The 25,737-nt window shown below is 42.7% G+C and overlaps 2 protein-coding genes across 7 annotated transcripts; one reads left to right on the top strand and one right to left on the bottom strand.

Moving 5' to 3' along the window:
* Positions 1-578: 578 nt before the first annotated feature.
* On the bottom strand, positions 579-21,456 carry LOC141781416 (serine/threonine-protein kinase WNK4-like). Of its 6 annotated transcripts, none has more exons than XM_074657159.1 (24): positions 21,304-21,456; positions 19,511-19,918; positions 14,275-14,447; positions 11,668-11,888; positions 11,419-11,576; positions 11,255-11,343; positions 10,838-11,057; positions 10,499-10,735; positions 9,820-9,997; positions 9,481-9,710; positions 9,213-9,286; positions 8,902-9,037; positions 8,661-8,777; positions 8,169-8,324; positions 6,863-6,929; positions 6,631-6,741; positions 5,977-6,434; positions 5,266-5,314; positions 5,048-5,191; positions 3,798-4,203; positions 3,514-3,725; positions 3,329-3,423; positions 2,885-2,986; positions 579-2,770 (listed from the first exon to the last, which is right to left on the bottom strand). In XM_074657159.1, exons 2-23 carry the CDS (start codon positions 19,883-19,885, stop codon positions 2,984-2,986), a joined length of 3,909 nt encoding a protein of 1,302 aa, XP_074513260.1. In that variant the 5' UTR covers positions 19,886-19,918; positions 21,304-21,456; the 3' UTR covers positions 579-2,770; positions 2,885-2,983. The 6 variants fall into 6 exon arrangements, with proteins under 6 accessions (XP_074513260.1, XP_074513263.1, XP_074513261.1 ...); XM_074657162.1 differs by having other exon boundaries at positions 6,893-6,929; XM_074657160.1 differs by having other exon boundaries at positions 9,481-9,707.
* Positions 21,457-23,106: 1,650 nt separating this feature from the next.
* LOC141779920 (leucine-rich repeat-containing protein 3-like) lies at positions 23,107-25,212 on the top strand. Its single transcript, XM_074654945.1, has 2 exons — positions 23,107-23,270; positions 23,347-25,212. Exons 1-2 carry the CDS (start codon positions 23,198-23,200, stop codon positions 23,562-23,564), a joined length of 291 nt encoding a protein of 96 aa, XP_074511046.1. The 5' UTR covers positions 23,107-23,197; the 3' UTR covers positions 23,565-25,212.
* The last annotated feature ends 525 nt before the right edge of the window (positions 25,213-25,737 follow it).

The following is a 25,737-nucleotide window of genomic DNA, read 5'->3' as shown; positions in this document are numbered from 1 at the left end:
CCTTATAAGGTCGACCATGAAAGCAGAACACCCGGTTTTGTTTATTTAAGACGAGGGTCAGAGGTCAAACTGCAGAGAGTCCGTGTGATAAAAACAAGTATGTGTTTGTGAGTAAATGCAGGATTTACTGTAAAGTTCATCAACCTCACAACACACAATTAATAGTTTCTCATCCATCATCAACACGTCAGCGTTCTGCTTCGGACTTTTCATTTGAACTTTCAATCTCAGACGTAATTTTGCATTTTCAAATCTGAAAATCTGGAAAAGAAACTGAAACCTGGAACTGTCTCTCACACACACTCACACACACACACACACACACAGAGACACACTCACACACACACACACACACACACACACACACACACACACAGAGACACACACACACACACACACACACACACACGCACACACACACACACACACACAGAGACACACTCACACACACACACACACACACACACACACACACACACAGAGACACACTCACACACACACTCACACACACACACACAGAGACACACTCACACACACACACACACACAGGGTCATGTAACACTGTGTGTGTGTGTGTGTGTCTCTGTGTGTGTGTGTGTGCGTGTGTGTGTGTGTGTGTGTGTGTGTGTGTGTGAGTGTGTCTCTGTGTGTGTGTGTGTGTGTGTGCGTGTGTGTGTGTGTGTGTGTGTGTGTGTGTGAGTGTGTGTGAGAGACAGTTCCAGGTTTCAGTTTCTTTTCCAGATTTTCAGATTTGAAAATGCAAAATTACGTCTGAGATTGAAAGTTCAAATGAAAAGTCCGAAGCAGAACGCTGACGTGTTGATGATGGATGAGAAACTATTAATATCCAGTCACCGTATTAATAATCATTCTGTTATTTTAAGGTTACTTTATTACTTTATTAAACACGAAGAGCTTCCAAATATCAGGATTCAGATTTGTGAACAATTCAAACTTTAAAAAGGTAAATGAATGAAGTCCTCTTTATGTTTCACCTAAAGTTCCTCATCAGGAGACAGACGAGCTCACATCACTACACACCGTTCTGTTATTATAATTATTCTATAACAGATATATCACAGACTGTACAGCAGTTATCATGTAATAAACAGTTAATAACACTCTATAATGTGAACACCTCTAGCTGCTCCTGTGGACAGAAAACAGATCATGAATGATCATATAATGAAACACAGCTGTAATAATATAAAATATGTCTTCATAGCAGAAGTTATAACAAATATTGAACATTAATAAACAGTTAAAGTGTTGTTATATTCAATCTAACGACATTGTAGTCTGGTATAAACATTATTAGATCTTTATGTACTGATCATAAATGTGTTAACGATATAAGGAGACTAGACTCGGGATGAGCACGGCAAGGACCACGATGACCCGCTAGCTGTACGTTATCCTGATTATTAAACAGCTACTTACTGAAGACATCAATAATATGACTCAAAAACGGTCCTCCAGAGTCCGACATCAGAGCTGTGTCCATAGTAACGGTCTGCTATACATAGCAACGGTCTGCTATACATAGCAACGGTCTGCTATACATAGCAACGGTCTGTTATACGTAGCAACGGTCTGTTATACGTAGCAACGGTCTGTTATACGTAGCAACGGTCTGTTATACGTAGCAATGATCTGTTATACGTAGCGACGGTCTGTTATACATAGCGACAGTCTGTTATACGTAGCAACGGTCTGCTATACATAGCAACGGTCTGGTATACATAGCAACGGTCTGTTATACGTAGCAACGGTCTGCTATACGTAGCAACGGTCTGTTATACGTAGCGACGGTCTGTTATACGTAGCGACGGTCTGCTATACATAGCGACGGTCTGTTATACATAGCAACGGTCTGTTATACATAGCGACGGTCTGTTATACGTAGCAACGGTCTGTTATACATAGCGACGGTCTGTTATACGTAGCAACGGTCTGTTATACGTAGCGACGGTCTGTTATACGTAGCAACGGTCTGCTATACGTAGCGACGGTCTGTTATACATAGCAACGGTCTGCTATACATAGCAACGGTCTGGTATACATAGCAACGGTCTGTTATACGTAGCAACGGTCTGTTATACGTAGCGACAGTCTGTTATACGTAGCAACAGTCTGTTATACGTAGCAACGGCCTGTTATACGTAGCAACGGTCTGTTATACGTAGCAGCGGTCTGTTATACATAGCAACGGTCTGTTATACGTAGCAACGGTCTGTTATACGTAGCAGCGGTCTGTTATACATAGCGACAGTCTGTTATACATAGGAACGGTCTGTTATACGTAGCAACGGTCTGTTATACGTAGCAACGCTCTGCTATAAAGAAATAACAGACCATAGAACACCGTGATTGACCAATCAGAATGGAGTATTCACCAGAGCCGTGTAATATTACTCGATAATCACTGGGAACTATTTCATCATTCTTCGAAGATTTTTCATCTATTTGAAAAGTCTAAAATCTTGACCCGTGTCTCCTCTGGACTTCATCCATAAACAGATCAGAACTTGTTTTCACATCTTAAATATTTCTCTGTCACATCAATAATTGTGAGTAAACAAGCAGCAGGCGTAGACGTTAACGTTCAACACGAATAAATCCTGTAAAGTCAGCAGTAGCGTGTTCATGGCGAGCCAGCCATGAACACGGCATCTTCAGAGAGCGATGAAGGTTTTCACATTCAGGTAGTTTTGGGGTTCAACTTCAAACCTTGTGTGATTTTTGTTTCCTTCGTCGTCTTTAAAGAAGCCGTTCTTACATGAGACTCATTCAGGCTCCATATTTCCTTCCTAAAGTGCTGAAATGTCTTTAAAATGTTATTTGAGTCTCAATTCAACGTATAAAACGGAAAAAAACAACAAACAGGAATCAAACTAAATACTGTAAATATTATAATGTGCCAGGTTTGATCACAAAGTGATGTCCTCTTCATTGTCAGTTGTCATCGTCTTCAGCTCCTCTCTCACTGGAAGGCAAAGGTCAAAGGTTAATCTCAGATCAGCTGAAGCTAACAGGCTCCAGGTGAGTTTGGGTTTAGGCCCGCGGCACCCCCTTCCTGCCCACGTCGGCGTGGAGGGTCCGCCATATTAACGGCCATCCCTACCCAGTTAGCGCCTCTTTAACCCAGCGGCTGTTTTGAAGCTTTAAAAGCTGAATTTGAAATATTTAATTGAAAAGAAAAACAGAAAACGTATTCAAGATAACTGTGAAGTTTTCTTTTTCCATTTCCCTCCGTCCCCTTCCGACACGCTGGAATACTTCGTTGAAATAATGAAAGTAAAATGTAAAGATGTCACGATGAGCTCACCGTACGGCTGTGTTGGGGGGCAAAGGTCACGCCTCTCCCTGCTCTATCCTGAGATCCGCTGCTGCTGCCGCTGACTGAGCTCTTCCTCATGATTCCTGAACCACAAACACTTATTATTGTTATTTCATATCATTTGAATAAACTTTATTGTTACGACTCTGCAGGCTGCAGTGGTTCCTCCCCACCTGCAGGGGGCAGCACGTCCAGTCGCTGCAGGCTGTTTTTACGAGGAGGAGGAGGAGGGTAGTTCCCGGTCTTGGAGAGGCGGCGCTGGCGGTAGTTCAACATGGCAGCCGGAGAGACGATACCGGGGGGCGGGACTTTCCCCATCTTCAGGTACAGCTCCTCAATCTCTTGCTTCTGATTGGCCTGCAGGTTCTGCACCTCCACATGGTGTCTGAGGGATTTCATGTGTATTTTATTTACTGTGTTAATCTTTCAGTTACATGTTACTGCTTTAACCAATCACCTTTCACGGAGCTCCTGCAGCTCCACCCACATCTCCTCATTCTCGCTCTCTGATTCGTCAGAGCTTAAGTAAGGTGCCGCGCGGCTCCACGATTGGCTGAAGCCGGCGGCCGACCCCTCCCACAGGCTGACGCTCAGTCTCGGAACCCTGCTCCTCTTCTTCTTCTCCTCCTCCTCCTCTTCCGCTCTTCCGACCGTGACCAGCGTGCCAATGCTGCTCTCTGACTCGCTCTGCTCCACTGTGCTGCTCTCTGAGCTCTCTGATTGGTTCGCCCGTGAGGGAGGCGGGGAGTGAGCGGTGGGCATGGCCTGGTCGAGGGGGCGGGCCTCCTGGAGACGGACGGCGGGATTGTCTTTAGAGGGCGTCACCTGGAAACGACCAACGCTGAAGACTGAAGGTTTCTTCACTGAAAGAGAAGAAGAAGGTCAGTGTGTTTGTCCTGGGGGGGGGGGGGTAGAAGAAAAGACATAAATATTTGATTCAATACCAGAGCCTTAAATATCTCTATATGCAGATGATATGATCTAATTTATAACAGAACCAGAGATCTCTCTATGCAGATGATGTGATCTTATTTATAACAGAACCAGAGATCGCTCTATGCAGATGATATGCTCTTATTTATAACAGAACCAAAGATCTCTCTATGCAGATGATATGATCTTATTTATAACAGAACCAGAGATCTCTCTATGCAGATGATATGATCTTATTTATAAAAGAACCAGAGATCGCTCTATGCAGATATGCTCTTATTTATAACAGAACCAAAGATCTCTCTATGCAGATGATATGATCTTATTTATAACAGAATCAGGTCTCTCTATGCAGATGATATGATCTTATTTATAAAAGAACCAGGTCTCTCTATGCAGATGATATGATCTTATTTATAACAGAACCAGGTCTCTCTATGGATTCAAATATATGTTTGAGGTGACAGTCGCTCGGTTTCTATCCAAACGTAGCGCAAATCTTAACTGAATTTTGAGAAAATCTGCAAAAGAAAATGGAAATTAATGTGCGTTTCCATCCATATTTTATATTTTATTATTGATAAACCAACTTTTCCACCTCAGCCAAGCGGTGCTGGTGTTTCCACTCAGGTTTTTCTTTTATGCTCAAATTGAAAATGTGCATAAAAACAGGTGTCTGGAAACCCACTCAGAGACTGGCCACCAGAGAGCGCTGACAAGGTGATATAAACACTGTAAAATGTCCTATATCTATAACTGACAGGTGTGTCTTACCCTCCTGTATGGGGGACAGTGAGACGGGGGAGGACACCTGGACAAGACTGGGAGGACTGGTCAGACTGGGAGCTCTGATCATACTGGGAGGACTGGTCAGACTGGGAGCTCTGGTCAGACCGGGAGCAGAGATGGTCTCTGAACCTGTGAACCAGAGAAATGATCAGTGAGTCATCAGTCTGGTGTGATGTCACTTTGTGATGTCAGCAGGTACTTACGATTATGGGGCGGAGATGAGCCGACCTTCAGCTGAACAGGACTGAAGGGCTGAAATGAATGAATGAATGAATGAAAGAATGAGTGAATGAATGAATGAATGAATGAGTGAATGAATGAGTGAATGAATGAGTGAATGAATGAATGAATGAATGAGTGAATGAATGAGTAAATTCATGAATGAATGAATGAATGAATGAATGAATGAGTGAATTAATGAATGAGTGAATGAGTGAATGAATGAATGAGTGAATGAATGAGTGAATGAATGAATGAATGAATGAGTGAATGAATGAATGAGTAAATTCATGAATGAATGAATGAGTGAATTAATTAATGGATGAGTGAATGAGTGAATGAATGAGTGAATGAATGAATGAGTGAATTAATTAATGAATGAGTGAATGAATGAATGAGTGAGTGAGTGAATGAATGAATGAATGAATGAATGAGTGAATGAATGAATGAGTTAATGAGTAAATGAATGAATGAATGAATGAGTGAATTAATTAATGGATGAGTGAATGAGTAAATGAATGAATGAATGAATGAATGAATGAATGAATGAATGAATCCTCTACCAGACTACGGAGACCGGACCTTTATCTGGTTCCTGTAGTGCAGGTAAAGACTGTGAATGTTCCTGAGGAGTCACTGAACGCACCATCAGTACTCAGGTAAGTCACAGGTGTCATGTATTAATGGGAGCTCACCTGTCCTTGGAGGGTGTCGGGAGTCCAGCCAGGCGGCGCCCCCTGTTGGCTGAGGGTGGGGGGGCTGTAGGACAGCTGGGAGGAGAAGTAGCCGTGGCCCAGGGAGGGAGACATGGGGCGAGAGAGGGGAGCCTGGAGGGAGGGGAAGAGGGGAGGCTGGGGGTGAAAGCCCTGGTTGGGGGACCCAGATGGGGGCATGAGGGACTGGGCCATGCCCATAGCCAGAGAGAGGACGTTGGCCAGAGAGAAGATAGGCTGGTCAGGGGGGGGCCAGTGAGGAGGAGGAGGAGGAGGAGGAGGAGGAGGAGCTGAGGAAGAGGAGGAGGAGCTCTGGGTGGGGAAGGAGGCGGTGTAGGGTGAGTAAGGAGGAGACTGGAGGTTATACTGAGGAGGAGGACGGAGGGGAGACTCTGGGTGGGAGTAATGGAGGGGGTAGGGGGGGGGCTGATGGGAGGAAGCTGGGGGGGGGAGGTTATAAAAATTACAAATAATTAACATCATGAAGTGTTTAATATAATTACTAATTAAAAAACATTCAGAAGCAAACATTTCTGTGTACGCTCACCAGAGAGAGACTAGCCTAGCTTAGCATAAAGACTGGAAGCAGGGGGAACTGTTAGCCTAGCTTAGCATAAAAGTTGTTTTTTCACGTACCTGAGGAGGCGTGGAAAGACTGTGACCTCAGCGGTCTGACGGAGGGCGTGGCCTCAGGGTCGATGTAGAAGTCTCCGCCCTTTAAGGGGGAGGGGTCGGCGTCTGCAATGTCTGATGGGAAATCAAAATTGAACTGAAACTGAATTATATCTAATTAACTTTGCATCAGTTAGATTTTAAATGTGCGTGCACGTGGACTGTGTGACGGAGACTCGTCTACTCTGACATTTACCTTCTAACCTTTTTCTAAATCTTTTCTTACCAGGAAGTGAAGACGAGGACAGAGTCCTGGAGAGACCCTAGAAAACAAATAAATAACATTTAGGAGAACCAGCGTTCCTCTGATTACGATCCATCAGACCAGCAACGCGTCATTCAGAGTCTCATGGCCACGCCCCCTTCTGGGGGGAACCAATCCCGTGTCCCTCGTAGACGGTAACACAGGAAACAGAAGAGGTTGAAACACGTCTCCAAACTTCTACGTCAAACAAACCGCTAAACTATCGTCAGAAAAGCTGAAGTACAGATCTCGGTGAATCGTTATTTAACTGTAATCTAAACGTGTCATCGTTCTCTGGTAGGGCTGCACCGATACCGATACCAGAATCGGGTCCGATACTGTGCTCATGTACTCATACTCGCAAAACGGCTCCGAAACAACGGCACCGATACCACTTTACAGCAGCGTGACGGGCCGGTGGTGCGCCCGGCTCCGCGGGGCCGGGATCCCGCCTCAGCCGGCGCACACCGACCCTCACTTTCAGTGCTCCATGGGGTTTTGCTTTCACCCTCTGACTCGCGCGTGCGTTAGACTCCTTGGTCCGTGTTTCAAGACGGGTCGGGTGGGTTGCCGACATCACCACAGACCCCTGGCGCATTTTACGTGGGCCAAGCCCCGATCTGGCACACTGAGGACAGTCCCCCCGGGTCGACAGTTGCACCGGGAGCAGGGGGCCCCATCCCTCCCCGGTGGGGAGAGAGGACGCAGCGAGCACTTTGTCCACGGCCCCGGGAAGCACCTTCGCCGACCTAGAGCCGGTCGCGGCACACCGCCTCGTATGCGGGACTCCCCAGCCTGCCGTGTGTCGCTTACACCCTCCAGCTGGCTGTTAACGAGGGTCTCTTGGCTCAGAGAAGTACTCGTACCGGTGCATCCCTATTCTCTGGTGTCAGTCTCGGTCTGACAACGGAGGTCAGTGGTTTATATTTCTAGCGGATATCCAGGTCAAGACTACGTCTTCAGTTCGCTGCTCGTTGTTTACAGTCCGATCAGCAACCTGAGACGTGAGACTGGAGTTGAGAGACAACGTCTACGACCGGATGGTTTCACCAGTAGACAGTTGTGAAACCATCCACCGATAACCGCTGGATTCTCTCCTCACAGACTGTTGACCTGCATTCAACCAAAGCCTGCTCCAACGTGACTGGTCGATACGACTCTGACTACGAACGGAAACCAGAACGCTTCGGAGACAAAATCTGGACCCGTTGCTACAGATTCTGATTCTGGACGAACTGATGTTTTAAAACACACGTACAGCAGCGTCGGGCAGCGTGGAGGCAGTCAGGTGAGACAACCTGTCGGTGTCGGCGGGCTGCTGTTGATGCATCATGGACTCCGCCCTCTGGATGATGTCATACATGCGGAGGATGAACCCTTCTCGTTCTAACGGCACGATGAAGTCTCTGTGGATCTGAACACAGACGGGACAAAATGTACATTTAGCAAGCTAGCAAGCAGGTAACATACTGCAGCAATATCAACATCGTCCTCAGACATATTATACAATTACCAAAAAAAACAATATAGGACTAAAATTACAATATATTAACTTATTAAGCACCGAAAAATTATCTTCCATGTCCTCCGCCGTTTCTGACAACGTCAACAAACACGCCACAATTAGAGGGGGGGGGGGGGGGGCGTTCACTCTTCTGGTGTACACGGTGAAAACGACCACGACTGAAAGCACCATGACTCTATTATAGATAAACACAGTGCTGCGCTCTGATTGGCTGTTGGTGCTCACCATCACGGAGGCGATGTCCTCTGGATTGTCTCCATCCAGGTCAAATTTAAACGTCACCATCTTATTGTTGTGAGTCTGCAGCTGACACTCCACCACCCGGTCCACCATGTCTGACACCTGAACGCACCACGCACACTGTTACATGCGGTGTTATACATATATATATATATATATATATATATATATATATATGTGTGTGTTTATATTTATACATTATATGTGAATCTAATGATTACATCACCCCTGTGATTCTCAGGCGAGCCCTCGTTCTCCGTCTGAAGTGCTTCGTAACCGCTCGTCTGGTCACTTCCTGGTTGCCCTTGTTTGATTGGCCGTCGTTGCCGTCACTCAAACCTGAGGTCACATCGGAGGCGCAGCTGCAACCAGAGAAACCAGGAAGTGAAGCGACAACAAGAAGGTAAAACCTTAAAAATGTGAAGCAAAGTCTGGACATTTTTAAAACGCGAGGACATTTGTGGGAAGTAGCTATTCAGCTAATTTAGAATTATTGTTGAGCGTCCTCATAAGTATAGAGAGATAAATGTGTGGTACCTGTCAACAGGTGAGGAGAAGCCAGAGACGGATCCAGATGTTTGTCGCTCGGCATTTTGGGACACAGCGATGCTCTGGAGGAGACACAAACAGAAAGATTCTGGTCCTGATGATCACCTGTTTGTTTTCCCATGATTCAAAGAGTCTGCCCGCTGTCTCTTTAATTTAGCCCCACCCCTTCATTTACTGTAGCCCCGCCCTTTTATCTAATGTAGCCCCGCCCCTTGTTTGTTTGTTTACAGACATGTTAGCCCCGCCCCCTGCTCACCTTGGGGAAACGCAGTATGGGCAGGGGTGGAGCTTTGGATGGAGGCCGGGTCACAGGGGGAGGAGCCTGGTGTTGAGGGGTTTCCTGAGCCAGCGGAGCAGGGGCGGGGCCAGAGTAGAGGGGGGCGGGGCTCGAGTAGAGGGGGGCGTGGTGAGTGACTGAAGGGGGCGGGGCTTCAGCGTTCTCCGGGACACCAGAGGAGCTGACGGAGCCGTCCATCTCACCATCTGCTGCCAAAAATATAAACAACAACATAACAAATACAAATGACAATAATTATAGATATTTATAGATTAATGATGTATTGATAATAGAATATGATTCTGATAATATCCTGACATGCAACGGAGGAGTACGAGGTGTGTTTGGTCGTCTTGTCGTCCTCCTCGTCTCCGTCTCCTTCCGTCCTGCTGGACACGCTGCTGATCCCAGAATCCACTGTGCTGCTGCTCGATGATGTCACCGGTACCGAGGGCGGGGCTTGTATCCAGGCGGGGGCGTGTCCTGCAGAGTCCTGCTGTGAGTTTTAATAGTTAATTCATTCATTTGTTTTAATCTGACATGGAGACTTTTAACCAGCTACCTTTTATCTGATTAATTAAATAACTTAATAAATCTCTTTGGCTTCGTTCAACATCGCATACTCTGCAATACATACTATATATATATATATGTATAAATATATATACATATATATATATGTATATATACATATTTACATATATATATATGTTATTAACCTCCCTATTTATCATTGGCACAATACAAACAACGAATAAACAGTTTATAACACGACATAATGTAGTATATGAGGACATTTTAACATTAATAACTGATGCATAAACAGTTAATGAAGACTTAATAATACAGTTTATGAAATATGAGGGTTAAAATGAATCAAACATATTAAACTGATCAGAACTAAACACATTAGTGACTGTAGGAGTAAACTCTACCAGAAGGAGGCGCTGTGTGTCACCTTCCTGCCCCGTTACCGTGGAAACAACTTCAGACACACCTGATTGGCCACCTTCCCAGCAGCAGACGAGCTGGCGGCAGCTGCCGGTCTGTGATTGGACAGGTCGGGTGGTTGGGGGGCGGGGTCAGACTCCTCCTCCATGACAGCTTCCTTCTTCAGAGCGTCCTCCAGCAGACGCTGCTGTTTCTCCCGCTGGCGCTTTATGGCCGTCACTCTGTGTCTGATCGCCTTGGCGACCAGCTGATAGTCTGCTTCACACAAGAACCCCAGCACCACCTGAGAGACAGACAGACCGAGAGAGAGACAGACAGGTGAGACCACCTCCGCCTGCCAGGTGATGTCATCAACATGATGTCATCCGTGTGGCGGTGCAGGTACCATCTCCTGGGCGACCTTCTCCGGGACATCTTTGTAAAGCTCGAACAGGAACTCGATGGCGTCGTTGTCTTTGTATTTGCCGTGAAGCTTCTTGTTGTGGTCCATCCTGAGCCAGAGCTTCAGGGCCGGCTTCGAGACGTCGTCGTCCTCGGCCAGATCCACGTGGACCCCCAGCTGCTCCTGGAAGAACCGCTGATCCAGCAGGTCCTGAACCGTGAACCTGCAGCAGGAAACAACGAACAAACATGAGTCCACCAGAGCTGAAGCCGGGATTATAGAAGCTCCCGAAGATTTGATATCTGTTGTTCCACTGCAGTGATTCAAGGTGTCCAGCAGGTGGAGCTGTTTCACTCACTATGATCACCTGATTTGTCTCAGTTAAAGGTGTAAATGCTGCATCGTGATTGGTCGTGTTACCTCTCATTGCTGTCGGTTTGAATGCAGCCTTCAATGATCTCTTTCAGCTCAGGAACTTTTACTTTTAAAAAACTGTCGGGTTTGATTCCCTGAGAGACAAACAGACAGTCAGACATGTGACCAAAGACAGGATGTAGTCAGCACTCAGGTGGGCGGAGCCTTACGTTGGTAACTTTGCGGTAGATCTGGGCGGCGTTCTGACACTCAGAGTACGGATACTCGGACGTCGCCATCTCCAGGATGCACATGCCGAAGGCGTAAACGTCCACGGCCTCGTCGTACTTCTCCTCGTACATCTCTGGAGCCATGAACTCCGGGGTCCCTGAACGCATCACAACAGTAACTCAAAAACAAGGGCATTAAAACACGACATTCTTTACCCTGCTGGCTCTCCCTGCACGCTGTGGTCTTACCAATGACACTCTTGGCGAACGAGGCCTTCTTGAGCGTGGCGAGGCCCAGGTCTCCGATTTTGACGGAGGCGGTGGGTCCGGTGATGAAGACGTTGTCACACTTGAGGTCTCGGTGCAGGATGGGGGGGCTGCGTGAGTGCAGGAACTGTAGCCCCTTCAGGATCTGGAAGCTCCAACGCTGCAACAGCTTCAGCTTCATCTGACGGAACCGGCGCAGGTACCTGAAGGGGATTTAAAGAAGACCTGGTCAAGTCAGGTGAGCTCCAGAGACTGTCGAGGGGTGCCCAGGGACTGAAATGTCGTGGAGGTCTAGGGACTGAAATGTCGTGGTGCGTCTATGGACTGAAATGACGTGGAGGTCTAGGGACTTAAATGTCGTGGAGGTCTAGGGACTGAAATGTCGTGGTGCGTCTAGGGACTTAAATGACGTGGAGGTCTAGGGACTTAAATGTCGTGGAGGTCTAGGGACTTAAATGTCGTGGAGGTCTAGGGACTGAAATGTCGTGGTGCGTCTAGGGACTGAAATGACGTGGAGGTCTAGGGACTTAAATGTCGTGGAGGTCTAGGGACTTAAATGTCGTGGAGGTCTAGGGACTGAAATGTCGTGGGGCGTCTAGGGACTGAAATGTCGTGGGGCGTCGAGGGACTGAAATGTCGTGGTGCGTCTAGGGACTGAAATGTCGTGGTGTGTCTAAGGACTGAAATGTCGTAGAGGTCTAGGGACTGAAATGTCGTGGGGCTTCTGGGGACTGAAATGTCGTGATGCGTCTAGGGACTGAAATGTCGTGGGCGTCCAGGGACTGAAGTGTCGTGGGGCGTCTAGGGACTTAAATGTCGTGGAGGTCTAGGGACTGAAATGTCGTGATGCGTCTAGGGACTGAAGTGTCGTGGGGCGTCTAGGGACTTAAATGTCGTGGAGGTCTAGGGACTGAAATGTCGTGGTGCGTCTAGGGACTTAAATGACGTGGAGGTCTAGGGACTTAAATGTCGTGGAGGTCTAGGGACTTAAATGTCGTGGAGGTCTAGGGACTGAAATGTCGTGGTGCGTCTAGGGACTGAAATGACGTGGAGGTCTAGGGACTTAAATGTCGTGGAGGTCTAGGGACTTAAATGTCGTGGAGGTCTAGGGACTGAAATGTCGTGGGGCGTCTAGGGACTGAAATGTCGTGGGGCGTCGAGGGACTGAAATGTCGTGGTGCGTCTAGGGACTGAAATGTCGTGGGGCGTCTAGGGACTGAAATGACGTGGTGTGTCTAAGGACTGAAATGTCGTAGAGGTCTAGGGACTGAAATGTCGTGGGGCTTCTGGGGACTGAAATGTCGTGATGCGTCTAGGGACTGAAATGTCGTGGGCGTCCAGGGACTGAAGTGTCGTGGGGCGTCCAGGGACTGAAATGTCGTGGAGGTCTAGGGACTGAAATGTCGTGGGGCATCTAGGGACTGAAATGTCGTGGAGGTCTAGGGACTGAAATGTCGTGGAGGTCTAGGGACTGAAATGTCATGGAGGTCTAGGGACTGAAATGTCGTGGAGGTACAGGGACTGAAATGTCGTGGGGCGTCTAGGGACTGAAATGTCGTGGTGCGTCCAGGGCCTGAAATGTCGTGGGGCGTCAAGGGACTGAAATGTCGTGGGGTGTCCCGGGACTGAAATGTCGTGGGGTGTCCCGGGACTGAAATGTCGTGGGGTGTCCCGGGACTGAAATGTCGTGGAGGTCTAAGGACTGAAATGTCGTGGTGCGTCCAGGGACTGAAATGTCGTGGAGGTCTAGGGACTTAAATGTCGTGGAGGTCTAGGGACTGAAATGTCGTGGTGCGTCCAGGGACTGAAATGCCGTGGAGGTCTAGGGACTGAAATGTCGTGGAGGTCTAGGGACTGAAATGTCGTGGAGGTCTAGGGACTGAAATGTTGTGGAGGTACAGGGACTGAAATGTCGTGGGGCGTCTAGGGACTGAAATGTCGTGGTGCGTCCAGGGACTGAAATGTCGTGGGGCGTCAAGGGACTGAAATGTCGTGGGGTGTCCCGGGACTGAAATGTCGTGGAGGTCTAGGGACTGAAATGTCGTGGAGGTCTAGGGACTTAAATGTCGTGGAGGTCTAGGGACTGAAATGTCGTGGTGCGTCCAGGGACTGAAATGTCTTGGTGCGTCGAGGGATTGAAATGTCGTGGTGCGTCTAGGGACTGAAATGTCGTGGTGCGTCTAGGGACTGAAATGTCGTGGTGCGTCTAGGGACTGAAATGTCGTGGTGCGTCTAAGGACTGAAATGTCGTGGAGGTCTAGGGACTGAAATGTCGTGGAGGTCTAGGGACTGAAATGTCGTAGGGCGACTAGGGACTGAAATGTCGTGGAGGTCTAGGGACTGAAATGTCGTGGTGCGTCTAAGGACTGAAATGTCGTGGAGGTACAGGGACTGAAATGTCGTGGGGTGTCCCGGGACTGAAATGTTGTGGGGTGTCCCAGGACTGAAATGTCGTGGGGTGTCCAGGGACTGAAATGTCATGGTGCGTCTAGGGACTGAAATGTCGTGGGGCGTCGAGGGACTGAAAAGTCGTGGGGCATTCGGGAACTTAAATGAGCAAATAATGTATTGTCTCTATTGTGGACTCACGTCTTCAGAGTCCCGGATGTCATGAGCTCCGTCACTAGGATGGTGCCTTTGTGGCCCCTCAGCGTCGACTTCCAGGAGTCGAAGAATCGGACGATGTTGGGATGCTGCAGAGCTTTCAGCATCTCCACCTCCTCAGTGAACCTCTGACGCTCTGACTTTGTCAGACGATGAGTCTGAGGGTAAGAGATGATCAATAAATACATTGATTAATTGACACTGAGCCCTCAGACAGCTGATGATCTGCTGGGTTATTGTTAGGTTAACAATCAGCTGCTGGAGATTCTGAATGTTTGTTACAACGATTAGCATTTATCTAAATAATCATGAAATAATAATTTAAAATAAAATAGAAAATAATTTTAAAAAATAATGTAGGCTAAACAAAATAATAAAATAAAAATAAAATATAAAAAATAAATTAAAATGTGAATTAAAATAAAACAGAATAATAGAGTAAAATGAATAAATAAAATACCCTCGTTATAGGTTGCATGAGGCCAGTTCAACCAGTGAGAGAATGTTCAGTTTGGTTTATTTGAACGTTGTTCGGGCCAGACGGAGTAAAAACATCTAATGAAACTTTATTTTACCAATGTGAAAATTACTTTTTAGGACGCTTCCTGGAAATAATTACGCAATTTGGAAATATTTTTTTGAATTAAGAAAACCTAAAGTCTCTTAGTCAGTTCACAGGTGAACAATAGGAAATGTTAACTTACTAACCCCACAGACAAACATTAAATTCAACATATATTAAGTTTTTAACAAGAAATTAAGAATAATAAACATTTATTAGTTTAAATGGAAAAGTTAAAACATGCAAAATCATCATGAACCTCTTGGAGGGTCCCCGAACCACGGGTTGAGAACCATCAACAGACAACAGGAATTTGTGGCAGAGAGCTGACCTTTGACCTCATTGACTGTGTGTGTGTGTGTGTGTGTGTGTGTGTGTGTGTGTGTGTTTGTGAGAGGGAGAGTGAGAGAGCTGTTATCAACATCAACCAGCAGCCGTCTGTCCAATCAGATATCAGATGGTGTGTACGGTACAACAAACTGCTGAGTCACCAACACTTTATCTCACATACACACACACACACACACCCACACACACACACACACACACACACACACAAACACAAACACACACGTTTCTCAGTCAGATTCTTGTTTTTCAGTTTGAGCCAAAATAATTTTCCTTCACATGAGACATATCCGACACGTTAAACGTTAAACGTTAAACGTTAAACGTTAAACGAGCTCACAGTAACTAACATCCATCCATCAACATCTAGTAGAGAGAAACCCGTAACAGCAGTCAGTCACACTGAGGGGAGGGCGTCTCTAATGATCGACGTTTGATCAGATCCTGATCCAGCTTCAGACGGGCGTATGAATAAGACATTATTAGGCGTTTATAATTAACAACAAACTGATGTGACATCACGGCGTCTTGATGACGTCACGTTGCATCAGAAGTTGAGACGGGTTCATCTGTTTTTCTGGACGACGGTAGACAAGATAAAGTTTATTCATCCAGAGCGACAGATCTGTGCAGCGGTCGCGGTACAAAGTGAGAAGACTGCAAATATACTGTAAGAGTCTCATATAACAATAAGGTGCAAATATATAGAATATATACAATCAGTATGGATCATTAAATATAAACAGGTTCATGCAGGGATCAGTCTACAGATGTATGTACAGTATATGTATGTTCAGTATCAGGTCTGAAGTATCAGTAGTGTAAGAGTAGCTGGTTAATACACAGCGACGATTATGTGTTTCATCAGAGTACAAACACGTGATGATGATGATGATGATGATGATGATGATGATGGTGATGATGATGATGATGATGATGATGGTGAGACACATCAAAGAATGAATGAAACGTCCTCACAGGGATATAAAGTTAATGTGTTAAATATTTACTCTACAAGAGTCTTAAATGTATCACCTAACACTTCCTCATTCTCAACCAATCAGGGCTCACAGTCACCGTCCAATAAAACAATAAAGACTGAAACACTCTGACCTCAGGTAACACACACACACACACACACACACACACACACACACACACACACACATACACACACACACACACACACATACACAGAGTAAAACATTAATTAATACTTCAGCTATCAGACGCTGCATGATAAAGTGCTATTTTGGTTTTTGGTCGTCACCATCTTGGTTTTTGCAACCAGAAGTGACACTAGAGGGAGGAGCTGAGTACAACCCAACGCTGAGTAAGGCATTTTTAGGTGGTTATAATTAACTTTGATGAAGTGAAAACATAATGTGAAAGGGTTAAAGTTGTGAGATGAAAACACGGACAACTCCCAGACCGGACAACGCCGTGGTAGCGACCTGTCAATCACACGGTAGCCCCGCCCTAAAGCATCCCCTGCTTTATGGTCTATCTGACTCTAAATGAACATCAGTTACTGAATGAACATCAGTTACTAAATGAACATCAGTTACTGAATGAACATCAGTTACTAAATGAACATCAGTTACTAAATGAACATCAGTTACTAAATGAACATCAGTTACTGAATGAACATCAGTTACTAAATGAACATCAGTTACTGAATGAACATCAGTTACTGAATGAACATCAGTTACTAAATGAACATCAGTTACTAAATGAACATCAGTTACTGAATGAACATCAGTTACTGAATGAACATCAGTTACTAAATGAACATCAGTTACTAAATGAACATCAGTTACTGAATGAACATCAGTTACTGAATGAACATCAGTTACTAAATGAACATCAGTTACTAAATGAACATCAGTTACTGAATGAACATCAGTTACCAGATGAACATCAGTTACTAAATGAACATCAGTTACTGAATGAACATCAGTTACTAAATGAACATCAGTTACTAAATGAACATCAGTTACTGAATGAACATCAGTTACTAAATGAACATCAGTTACTGAATGAACATCAGTTACTAAATGAACATCAGTTACTAAATGAACATCAGTTACTGAATGAACATCAGTTACTGAATGAACATCAGTTACTAAATGAACATCAGTTACTAAATGAACATCAGTTACTGAATGAACATCAGTTACTAAATGAACATCAGTTACTAAATGAACATCAGTTACTGAATGAACATCAGTTACTGAATGAACATCAGTTACTAAATGAACATCAGTTACTAAATGAACATCAGTTACTGAATGAACATCAGTTACTAAATGAACATCAGTTACTAAATGAACATCAGTTACTGAATGAACATCAGTTACTAAATGAACATCAGTTACTAAATGAACATCAGTTACTGAATGAACATCAGTTACTAAATGAACATCAGTTACTGAATGAACATCAGTTACTAAATGAACATCAGTTACTGAATGAACATCAGTTACTAAATGAACATCAGTTACTGAATGAACATCAGTTACTAAATGAACATCAGTTACTAAATGAACATCAGTTACTAAATGAACATCAGTTACTGAATGAACATCAGTTACTAAATGAACATCAGTTACTGAATGAACATCAGTTACTAAATGAACATCAGTTACTGAATGAACATCAGTTACTAAATGAACATCAGTTACTGAATGAACATCAGTTACTGAATGAACATCAGTTACTGAATGAACATCAGTTACTGAATGAACATCAGTTACTGAATGAACATCAGTTACTGAATGAACATCAGTTACTAAATGAACATCAGTTACTAAATGAACATCAGTTACTGAATGAACATCAGTTACTGAATGAACATCAGTTACTAAATGAACATCATGCTGTATGAAGAAGACTTGAAACATAAACTCATGTTTACAATGTTTACTGAGGTCATAAATCAAGAGAGAAGAAGACTCACTTTACAATACATACACCAATACACAACAATATACACACCAATACACACACCAATACACACCAATACACACACCAATACACACAACAATACACACACCAATACACAACAATACACACCAATACACACACCAATACACACAACAATATACACACCAATACACACACCAATACACACCAATACACACACCAATACACACAACAATACATACACCAATACACAACAATATACACACCAATACACAACAATATACACACCAATACACACACCAATACACACCAATACACACAACAATACACACACCAATACACAACAATACACACACCAATACACACAATACACACACCAATACACACACCAATACACACAACAATACACACACCAATACACACACCAATACACACACCAATACACACACCAATACACACAACAATACATACACCAATACACAACAATACACACACCAATACACAACAATACATACTCCAGGCCACCTCCACAGTGGTCTCGGTGTGTGTATCGGTGTGTGTTGTTGTGTGTTGTTATATATTGTTGTTTGTTGTTGTGTATTGTAGTGTGTACCTGCAGCTCACACCAGACCACCTCCACGGTGGTCTCAGTGTGTATTGGTGTGTATTGGTGTGTATTGTTGTGTGTTGTTGTGTGTTGTTTATTGTAGTGTGTAGGTGTGTATCATTGTGTATTGTTGTGTATTGTTGTGTGTTGTTGTGTGTTGTAGTGTGTAGTAGTGTGTAGTAGTGTGTACCTGCAGCTCACACCAGGCCACCTCCACGGTGGTCTCGGTGTGTATTGTTGTGTGTTGTTGTGTGTTGTTGTGTATTGTTGTGTGTTGTTGTGTATTGTAGTGTATTGTAGTGTGTACCTGCAGCTCACACCAGGCCACCTCCACGGTGGTCTCGGTGTGTGTTGTTGTGTGTTGTTGTGTGTTGTTGTTGTGTATTGTTGTGTGTTGTTGTGTGTTGTTGTGGGTAGTTGTGTGTTGTAGTGTGTAGTAGTGTGTTACCTGCAGCTCACACCAGGCCACCTCCACGGTGGTCTCGTTGTGTATTGTTGTGTGTTGTTGTGTGTTGTTGTGTATTGTAGTGTGTAGTAGTGTGTAGTAGTGTGTACCTGCAGCTCACACCAGGCCACCTCCACGGTGGTCTCGTTGTGTATTGTTGTGTGTTGTTGTGTATTGTAGTGTGTTGTAATGTGTAGTAGTGTGTAGTAGTGTGTACCTGCAGCTCACACCAGGCCACCTCCACGGTGGTCTCGTTGTGTATTGTTGTGTGTTGTTGTGTGTTGTTGTGTGTTGTTGTGTATTGTAGTGTGTAGTAGTGTGTAGTAGTGTGTACCTGCAGCTCACACCAGGCCACCTCCACGGTGGTCTCGGTGTCGAGTCCTCTGTAAACCGTCTTGAAGGATCCTCGTCCGATCTCGATGTTGAACTTGAGGAATCGTCCGTCTGGAGACGAGGCCACCGCCTGAGTCTCCTCTTCATCACGCTCCTCCTCCTCCTTCCGTTGCCATAGTAACAACTCCCTGTTGGAGTCTGACAGCACAGCCGCCGTCTCCTCCCCCGAGTCCGAGCTGAGGTCCCGATTGGTCGGAGGGTCGTCCTCGGAGGTTGTCATGGTAACGGGAGGAAGAGGAGGAGGACGAATAGACTCTTCTTCTTCTTCTTCTTCTGGTGTTTTCTTGATTTGCTCGTCAGTGGTCCAGGGCAGCATCCTCCTCTTCCTCAGCAGGTCTCCACGGTGACGCTGTGATGTCAGAGGAGTGGGAGGAGTCACCAGTTGGACACAAACATTAAATTCAAGATTACATTTTATTCTTTATTCTTTAGCTAGCCAGCGTTAGCTAACGTGTTCAGAGAGTTATTCTGACTCCACTTAATGCTCCGCCCACTAAACACGTTACCATGGTTACCAACAGGAAAGAAACACGTTACCATGGTTACTAACAGGAAAGAAACACGTTACCATGGTTACTAACGGGAAAGAAACACGTTACCATGGTTACTAACGGGAAAGAAACACGTTACCATGGTTACTAACAGGAAAGAGGGCTATAACAACTAATCAATAACTAATAAATTAGTAGAATAAATAACTAATAACTAGAAAGACATTTAAAACTGAACTGGAGGTTTTTCCAACAAAAAAACTATATAAATGTTATTTTCTTCATTTATGTCAATTTAAATTTATGTCATCCAGCTAACTACTCAATAATAATTAATTTAGTTCAAATGTTTTCCATATTAACAGTAATGATGCACTAATAATTTATTTGATTCTTTATGATAAATGTGATTAAATAGGACGAGTTATTCACAGATCAGACTGGTGCATATTTTAATATTTTTTTATCATTAATATTTATTTGATTTAAGCTTTTGTAAATTACAAATAAATAAATACATCTTTAAAAAATATGGATGTATACAATTTTATTACTGTATCTTCATTAGGAGTTTTTTATTATGTTGTTTATTTTATGATTCAATTATAAAATATATCAAGTATTATTGCCATTTTGGTTATTTTCTATTTTACTTTTGATAATATTATATTATATTGTATGATATGATATATTATTTTATTTTGTATTGTATTGTATTGTATTGTGTTATGTTATATTATATTATATTATGTTATGTTATGTTATATTATATTATATTATGTTATGTTATGTTATATTATATTATATTATATTATGTTATATTATATTATATTATTTTATGTTATATTATATTGTATTATATGATATATGATATTATATTATGTTATGTTATGTTATATTATATTATATTATTTTATGTTATGTTATATTCTATTCTATTATGTTATGTTATGTTATATTATATTATATTATTTTATGTTATGTTATGTTATATTCTATTATGTTATATTATGTTATATTATATTATATTATGTTATGTTATGTTATGTTATATTATATTATATTATGTTATGTTATGTTATGTTATATTATATTATATTATATTATGTTATATTATATTATATTATGTTATGTTATATTATGTTATATTATGTTATGTTATGTTATGTTATATTATATTATATTATATTATATTATGTTATATTATGCAGCAGCAGCAGCTCTGGGAGTAAAGTTGACTCACTGTGTCTGTCAGCAGTTCTTGAGGCTGAACCAGTAGAACCACAACAGAGACCAGTAGAGCTCCAGAGTCCAGATCCTAACAGGGTCCTCCTGAACAGCTGACCATCAGCAGCTCAAACATCTCCAGACCAGACCAGATGATCAGACCAGATGAACAGACCAGATGATCAGACCAGATGAACAGACCAGATGATCAGACCAGATGATCAGACCAGATGAACAGACCAGATGAACAGACCAGATGATCAGACCAGATGAACAGACCAGATGATCAGACCAGATGAACACACCAGATGAACAGACCAGATGATCAGACCAGATGAACACACCAGATGATCAGACCAGATGAACAGACCAGATGAACAGACCAGATGATCAGACCAGATGAACAGACCAGATGAACACACCAGATGATCAGACCAGATGAACAGACCAGATGAACACACCAGATGATCAGACCAGATGAACACACCAGATGATCAGACCAGATGAACAGACCAGATGAACACACCAGATGATCAGACCAGATGAACAGACCAGATGAACACACCAGATGAACACACCAGATGATCAGACCAGATGAACACACCAGATGAACAGACCAGATGATCAGACCAGATGAACAGACCAGATGAACACACCAGATGATCAGACCAGATGAACAGACCAGATGAACACACCAGATGATCAGACCAGATGATCAGACCAGATGAACAGACCAGATGAACACACCAGATGAACAGACCAGATGAACACACCAGATGAACAGACCAGATGAACACACCAGATGAAGTCCTCCTGCTTCTTCTTCTTCATGTTCTCTGAGAGGCGTCACAGTCTGACAGCACGAGCTCTATCAGCAGAGAGCAGACAGCTCGAGCTGCAGCAAGCCCCGCCCACCTGTCACCTGCCACCTGGCCTGAATAAACACACACACCGGAAGTTCGTTGTAGCGTTATTTTGCCTTAAAAAATTATATATATATATATATATATATAGAGAGAGAGAATTTTTATTTTATATTTTTACATTATTCATTATTGTTTTCATATTATTATTTAGCTTTTTATTATTCATTCATATGTATTATTATTGTTATTAATCTAAGACACAAACACCTGAGAAAGTATTTTTATTTTATCTTTTTATACAATTAAATATTGTATTAATATTATTATTTTGCTTTTTATTATTTATCATTGTTGTTATTAATCTAAAATACAAACAACAGAGAAAGTTTTTTAAATTTTTTATTTTTAATTATTCAATATTGTACTGAAAAAAAAGTCTGAAAAAAGTCTGAAAAAAAAAGATCTGAAAAATGTCTGAAAAAAAAGTCTGAAAAATGTCGGACAAAAAAAAGTCTGAAAGAATGTCCGTAAAAAAAGTCTGAAAGAATGTCCGTAAAAAAAGTCTGAAAAATGCCCGAAAAAAACAAAAAGTCTGAAAAAAAAGTCTGAAAAATGTCGGACAAAAAAAAGTCTGAAAAAAGTCTGAAAAAAAAGATCTAAAAAATGTCTGAAAAAAAAGTCTGAAAAAATGTCCAAAACAAAAAGTCTGAAAAAAAAGATCTGAAAAATGTCGGACAAAAAAAGATCTGAAAAAATGTCCAAAACAAAAAGTCTGAAAAAATGTCAGTAAAAAAAGATCTGAAAAATGCCCGAAAGAAAAGTCTGAAAAATGCCCGAAAAAAACAAAAAGTCTGAAAAAAAAGTCTGTCACATAATTTATCTTCGGCATATTTGGCGTCACGAACAGGATTGGAAGAGGCGAGACGGGCCACGGCAGACGAAGAAGAAAAGAACTTGTTCTTATAGTGTTTTTCTATTCAGAAGAAAGTTTGTTTGAATCTTTGCAGATGTTGCTTCTGTCTTCTTGTTGGTGTTCAGTTGTTCATGCCTCAGTTGGATCTGGACCCGTCTTCTCTGTCTGAAGTCGTCTGTCAAACCTCCGACCTCCCAAACCTCGGTACGTTTACACTCATCAGCCAATCGGTTTGGTGTTTGTTTGTGTAACACACGTATGATGTAAACTTGTGTTGCAGGAGCTGTTGGGATGCCTCTGGTCCTGCTGGTGGAGGACTGGGATCTGTGTCTGTCTGTGAGGAGATCCACTGATGTGGTGATGCTGGTCACCATGTTCCTCTGGTTCTCCACGGTCATCTCCTACCTGGTCTACTACATCCGACAGAACCAGGAGGAGGCCCGCCGACACATGGACTACCTCAAGGCTCTGCAGGTGGAGAGAGCCAATCACATTTAATTCTAATGGCACATTCACAACAAGCGCAAAGCCAACTTTTTGCGTGGTGTCAATGCAAATAGGCAAATGTCTGCCGGGCGGCCTAATTGGTGCAACGCAAACACACGGAATTTGCATCATTCACCTATTGATGCAAGCAAGAAATTTGTGTGTCTCTGTGTGGTGAAAGCCTGTCAGTGTTGAGATCGTCCTCCTGTCCTCACTGACGTCCTGACGTTGTTGAATCAGAAATGGAGGATAAATAAATCTTGTATGTGTCTGTGGTCACCCAGAGCTACGATAGTCCATCATCTCTGTCCAGAGACCAGAACCAACAACGTCTCTAGATGACGTCATGTTGAGTGTTGATGGAGCAGCTACATAGCCTGGCTCGGATCCATCCAGACTCCATTCAGAAAACAAGCATTTTAAAAGTTGTCTGCTTGTCGTCATGGTAACAGACTTGACGAAGCATGCATTCAGACTTTTTACTGATCAGCATCATTATATAGTTATTTCAGCATCATATTGATCTGTTTATTGATATTAAATCAGAGTTTATTTTGGGTTCATAACTCAGTAGAGACGTGTGGCTGCTAGAATACAGTCAGTGTGATGTCACTGTGTGTGAATACAGCTCGCCGCCGGGGGATGTCATGAACCCAGACACGACGGCGCTTGGTTTTCTGACGTATCTGGGATACAGAGCAGCAGCAGAGGTTATTTCTTCCATGGTTGATGGAGGACATGTTGTTGGTATCCATGGAGACGAGCTCCTCCTCTAGAACACAGATGAGACCGGCGGTCCAACCAGCAAGTAAAGGGAGGCAAAAATTCGCTTCACTCTTAATGTGAACGCAACATCAAAGACCAAAGGAATTAATCTCCAGGACTCTGGAACCTCCTCAAGACTTACAGAGACCCTTTGAATTAAATATATTCATCTTCTCTCTGTTTTTATGAGTTGTATTGAAGCTTGTTTGCAGCAGTTCACATATTTATTTTATTTGTTTATTTTTGTGATTTATAGTCATTTTTTTTTTTTTCTGTATGGCGTGTCAACTTGTTTCATTATTAATTCTTGGTTTCTAAATAGTGCATTGAACAAATTTAAATGTAGTTTTCTTTGTTTTTTCTTATTAATATTACTTTTAAATTCTTTAATATATTATGTTTTCTGTGTTTGGTAGATAAACTAGACCTAGTGTAAACTCAGATGTAGGGTGCTTTCACATCAGGGACCCGGCCCGGATCTGAGTATACTTGATCCCAAAGTCCAGTTTGTTTGATCAGTGTGAACGCTCCGTACCGTACATCGGGCACAGTACGAATCAATCGTACCTCACATGAAAACGCCCTAAGTTAACCCTGAGAAGAGGGGAACTCTGGGTCCGTTACCATGGTAACTGACTCTGTGAACTTAACCTGCTTCCCATTAGCGTTTCTGAGTCAGAGAGTTTAGTTAAACCTGCTTTCTATAATAAAGATGTCAGGGAACTTCCTGTGAATCGTTGGCTCCCTCCTGTGGCAGCCGTGTTGTCACTGCAGTGTGTGTGTGTGTGTGTGTGTGTGAGAGTGAGTGAGTGTGATTTTAATGTGATATGTGATTTAATTTAATTTAACTTAATTTAATTTAATTTAATTTAATTTAATTTAATTTAATTTAATTTAATTTAATTTAATTTGATTTGATTTAATTTAATTTAATTTAATTTAATTTAATTTAATTTAATTTAATATTATTTAATATTATTTTATTTTATTTTATTTTATTGTATGAACTAATTGTATTTAATTAATGTTTTTTTTTTAATTGTTTTTCATGCTTCAATTTGTCATCAAATATAGAAATAATAATATAATAAGAATTCTGTTTGAATGTGTGTTTACACAGATCAAAACATGAATCTATGTCTTTATATATTTATTTTATTATCTGCTCGTTTGTTAGTTTATGGTGTGTTCCAGTGGCGGCTGGTGGAAATGTTTCTAGGTAGGGCTGTGGTGCCACATCCAATCAATTTCAGCAAACCTCCCGGAGTGATTTAATGCAAACAAAGTGAAGGTATCAAAAACACATTACTACTTTGCAGTTAAATAATTAACAATTATTTTATTCCAACAAGAAGAGTAAATAATGCTTTGAAAAACACAACAGTATAAAATGTACTCAGTGGTGGAATATAACTAAGTA

This window comes from Sebastes fasciatus, chromosome 13 (genome assembly GCF_043250625.1).
Source record: "Sebastes fasciatus isolate fSebFas1 chromosome 13, fSebFas1.pri, whole genome shotgun sequence".
Classification (NCBI taxonomy): Eukaryota; Metazoa; Chordata; class Actinopteri; order Perciformes; family Sebastidae; genus Sebastes; species Sebastes fasciatus.
This window is presented reverse-complemented; position numbering and strand designations above follow the sequence as displayed.

What these genes read in the sequence shown, in the direction of transcription:
- LOC141781416 (XM_074657159.1), bottom strand. Translation starts at nt 19,885, where the DNA reads ATGCTGCCCTGGACCACTGACGAGCAAATCAAGAAAACACCAGAAGAA. An exon ending in AGAAGGTCGCCCAGGAGATG is followed by an intron (nt 10,736 to 10,837) that starts GTACCTGCACCG and finishes TCTGTCTCTCAG; the next exon opens with GTGGTGCTGGGGTTCTTGTG. An exon ending in CCATACTGCGTTTCCCCAAG is followed by an intron (nt 9,287 to 9,480) that starts GTGAGCAGGGGG and finishes TGTCTCCTCCAG; the next exon opens with AGCATCGCTGTGTCCCAAAA.
- LOC141779920 (XM_074654945.1), top strand. Translation starts at nt 23,198, where the DNA reads ATGCCTCAGTTGGATCTGGACCCGTCTTCTCTGTCTGAAGTCGTCTGT. An exon ending in CTCCGACCTCCCAAACCTCG is followed by an intron (nt 23,271 to 23,346) that starts GTACGTTTACAC and finishes CTTGTGTTGCAG; the next exon opens with GAGCTGTTGGGATGCCTCTG.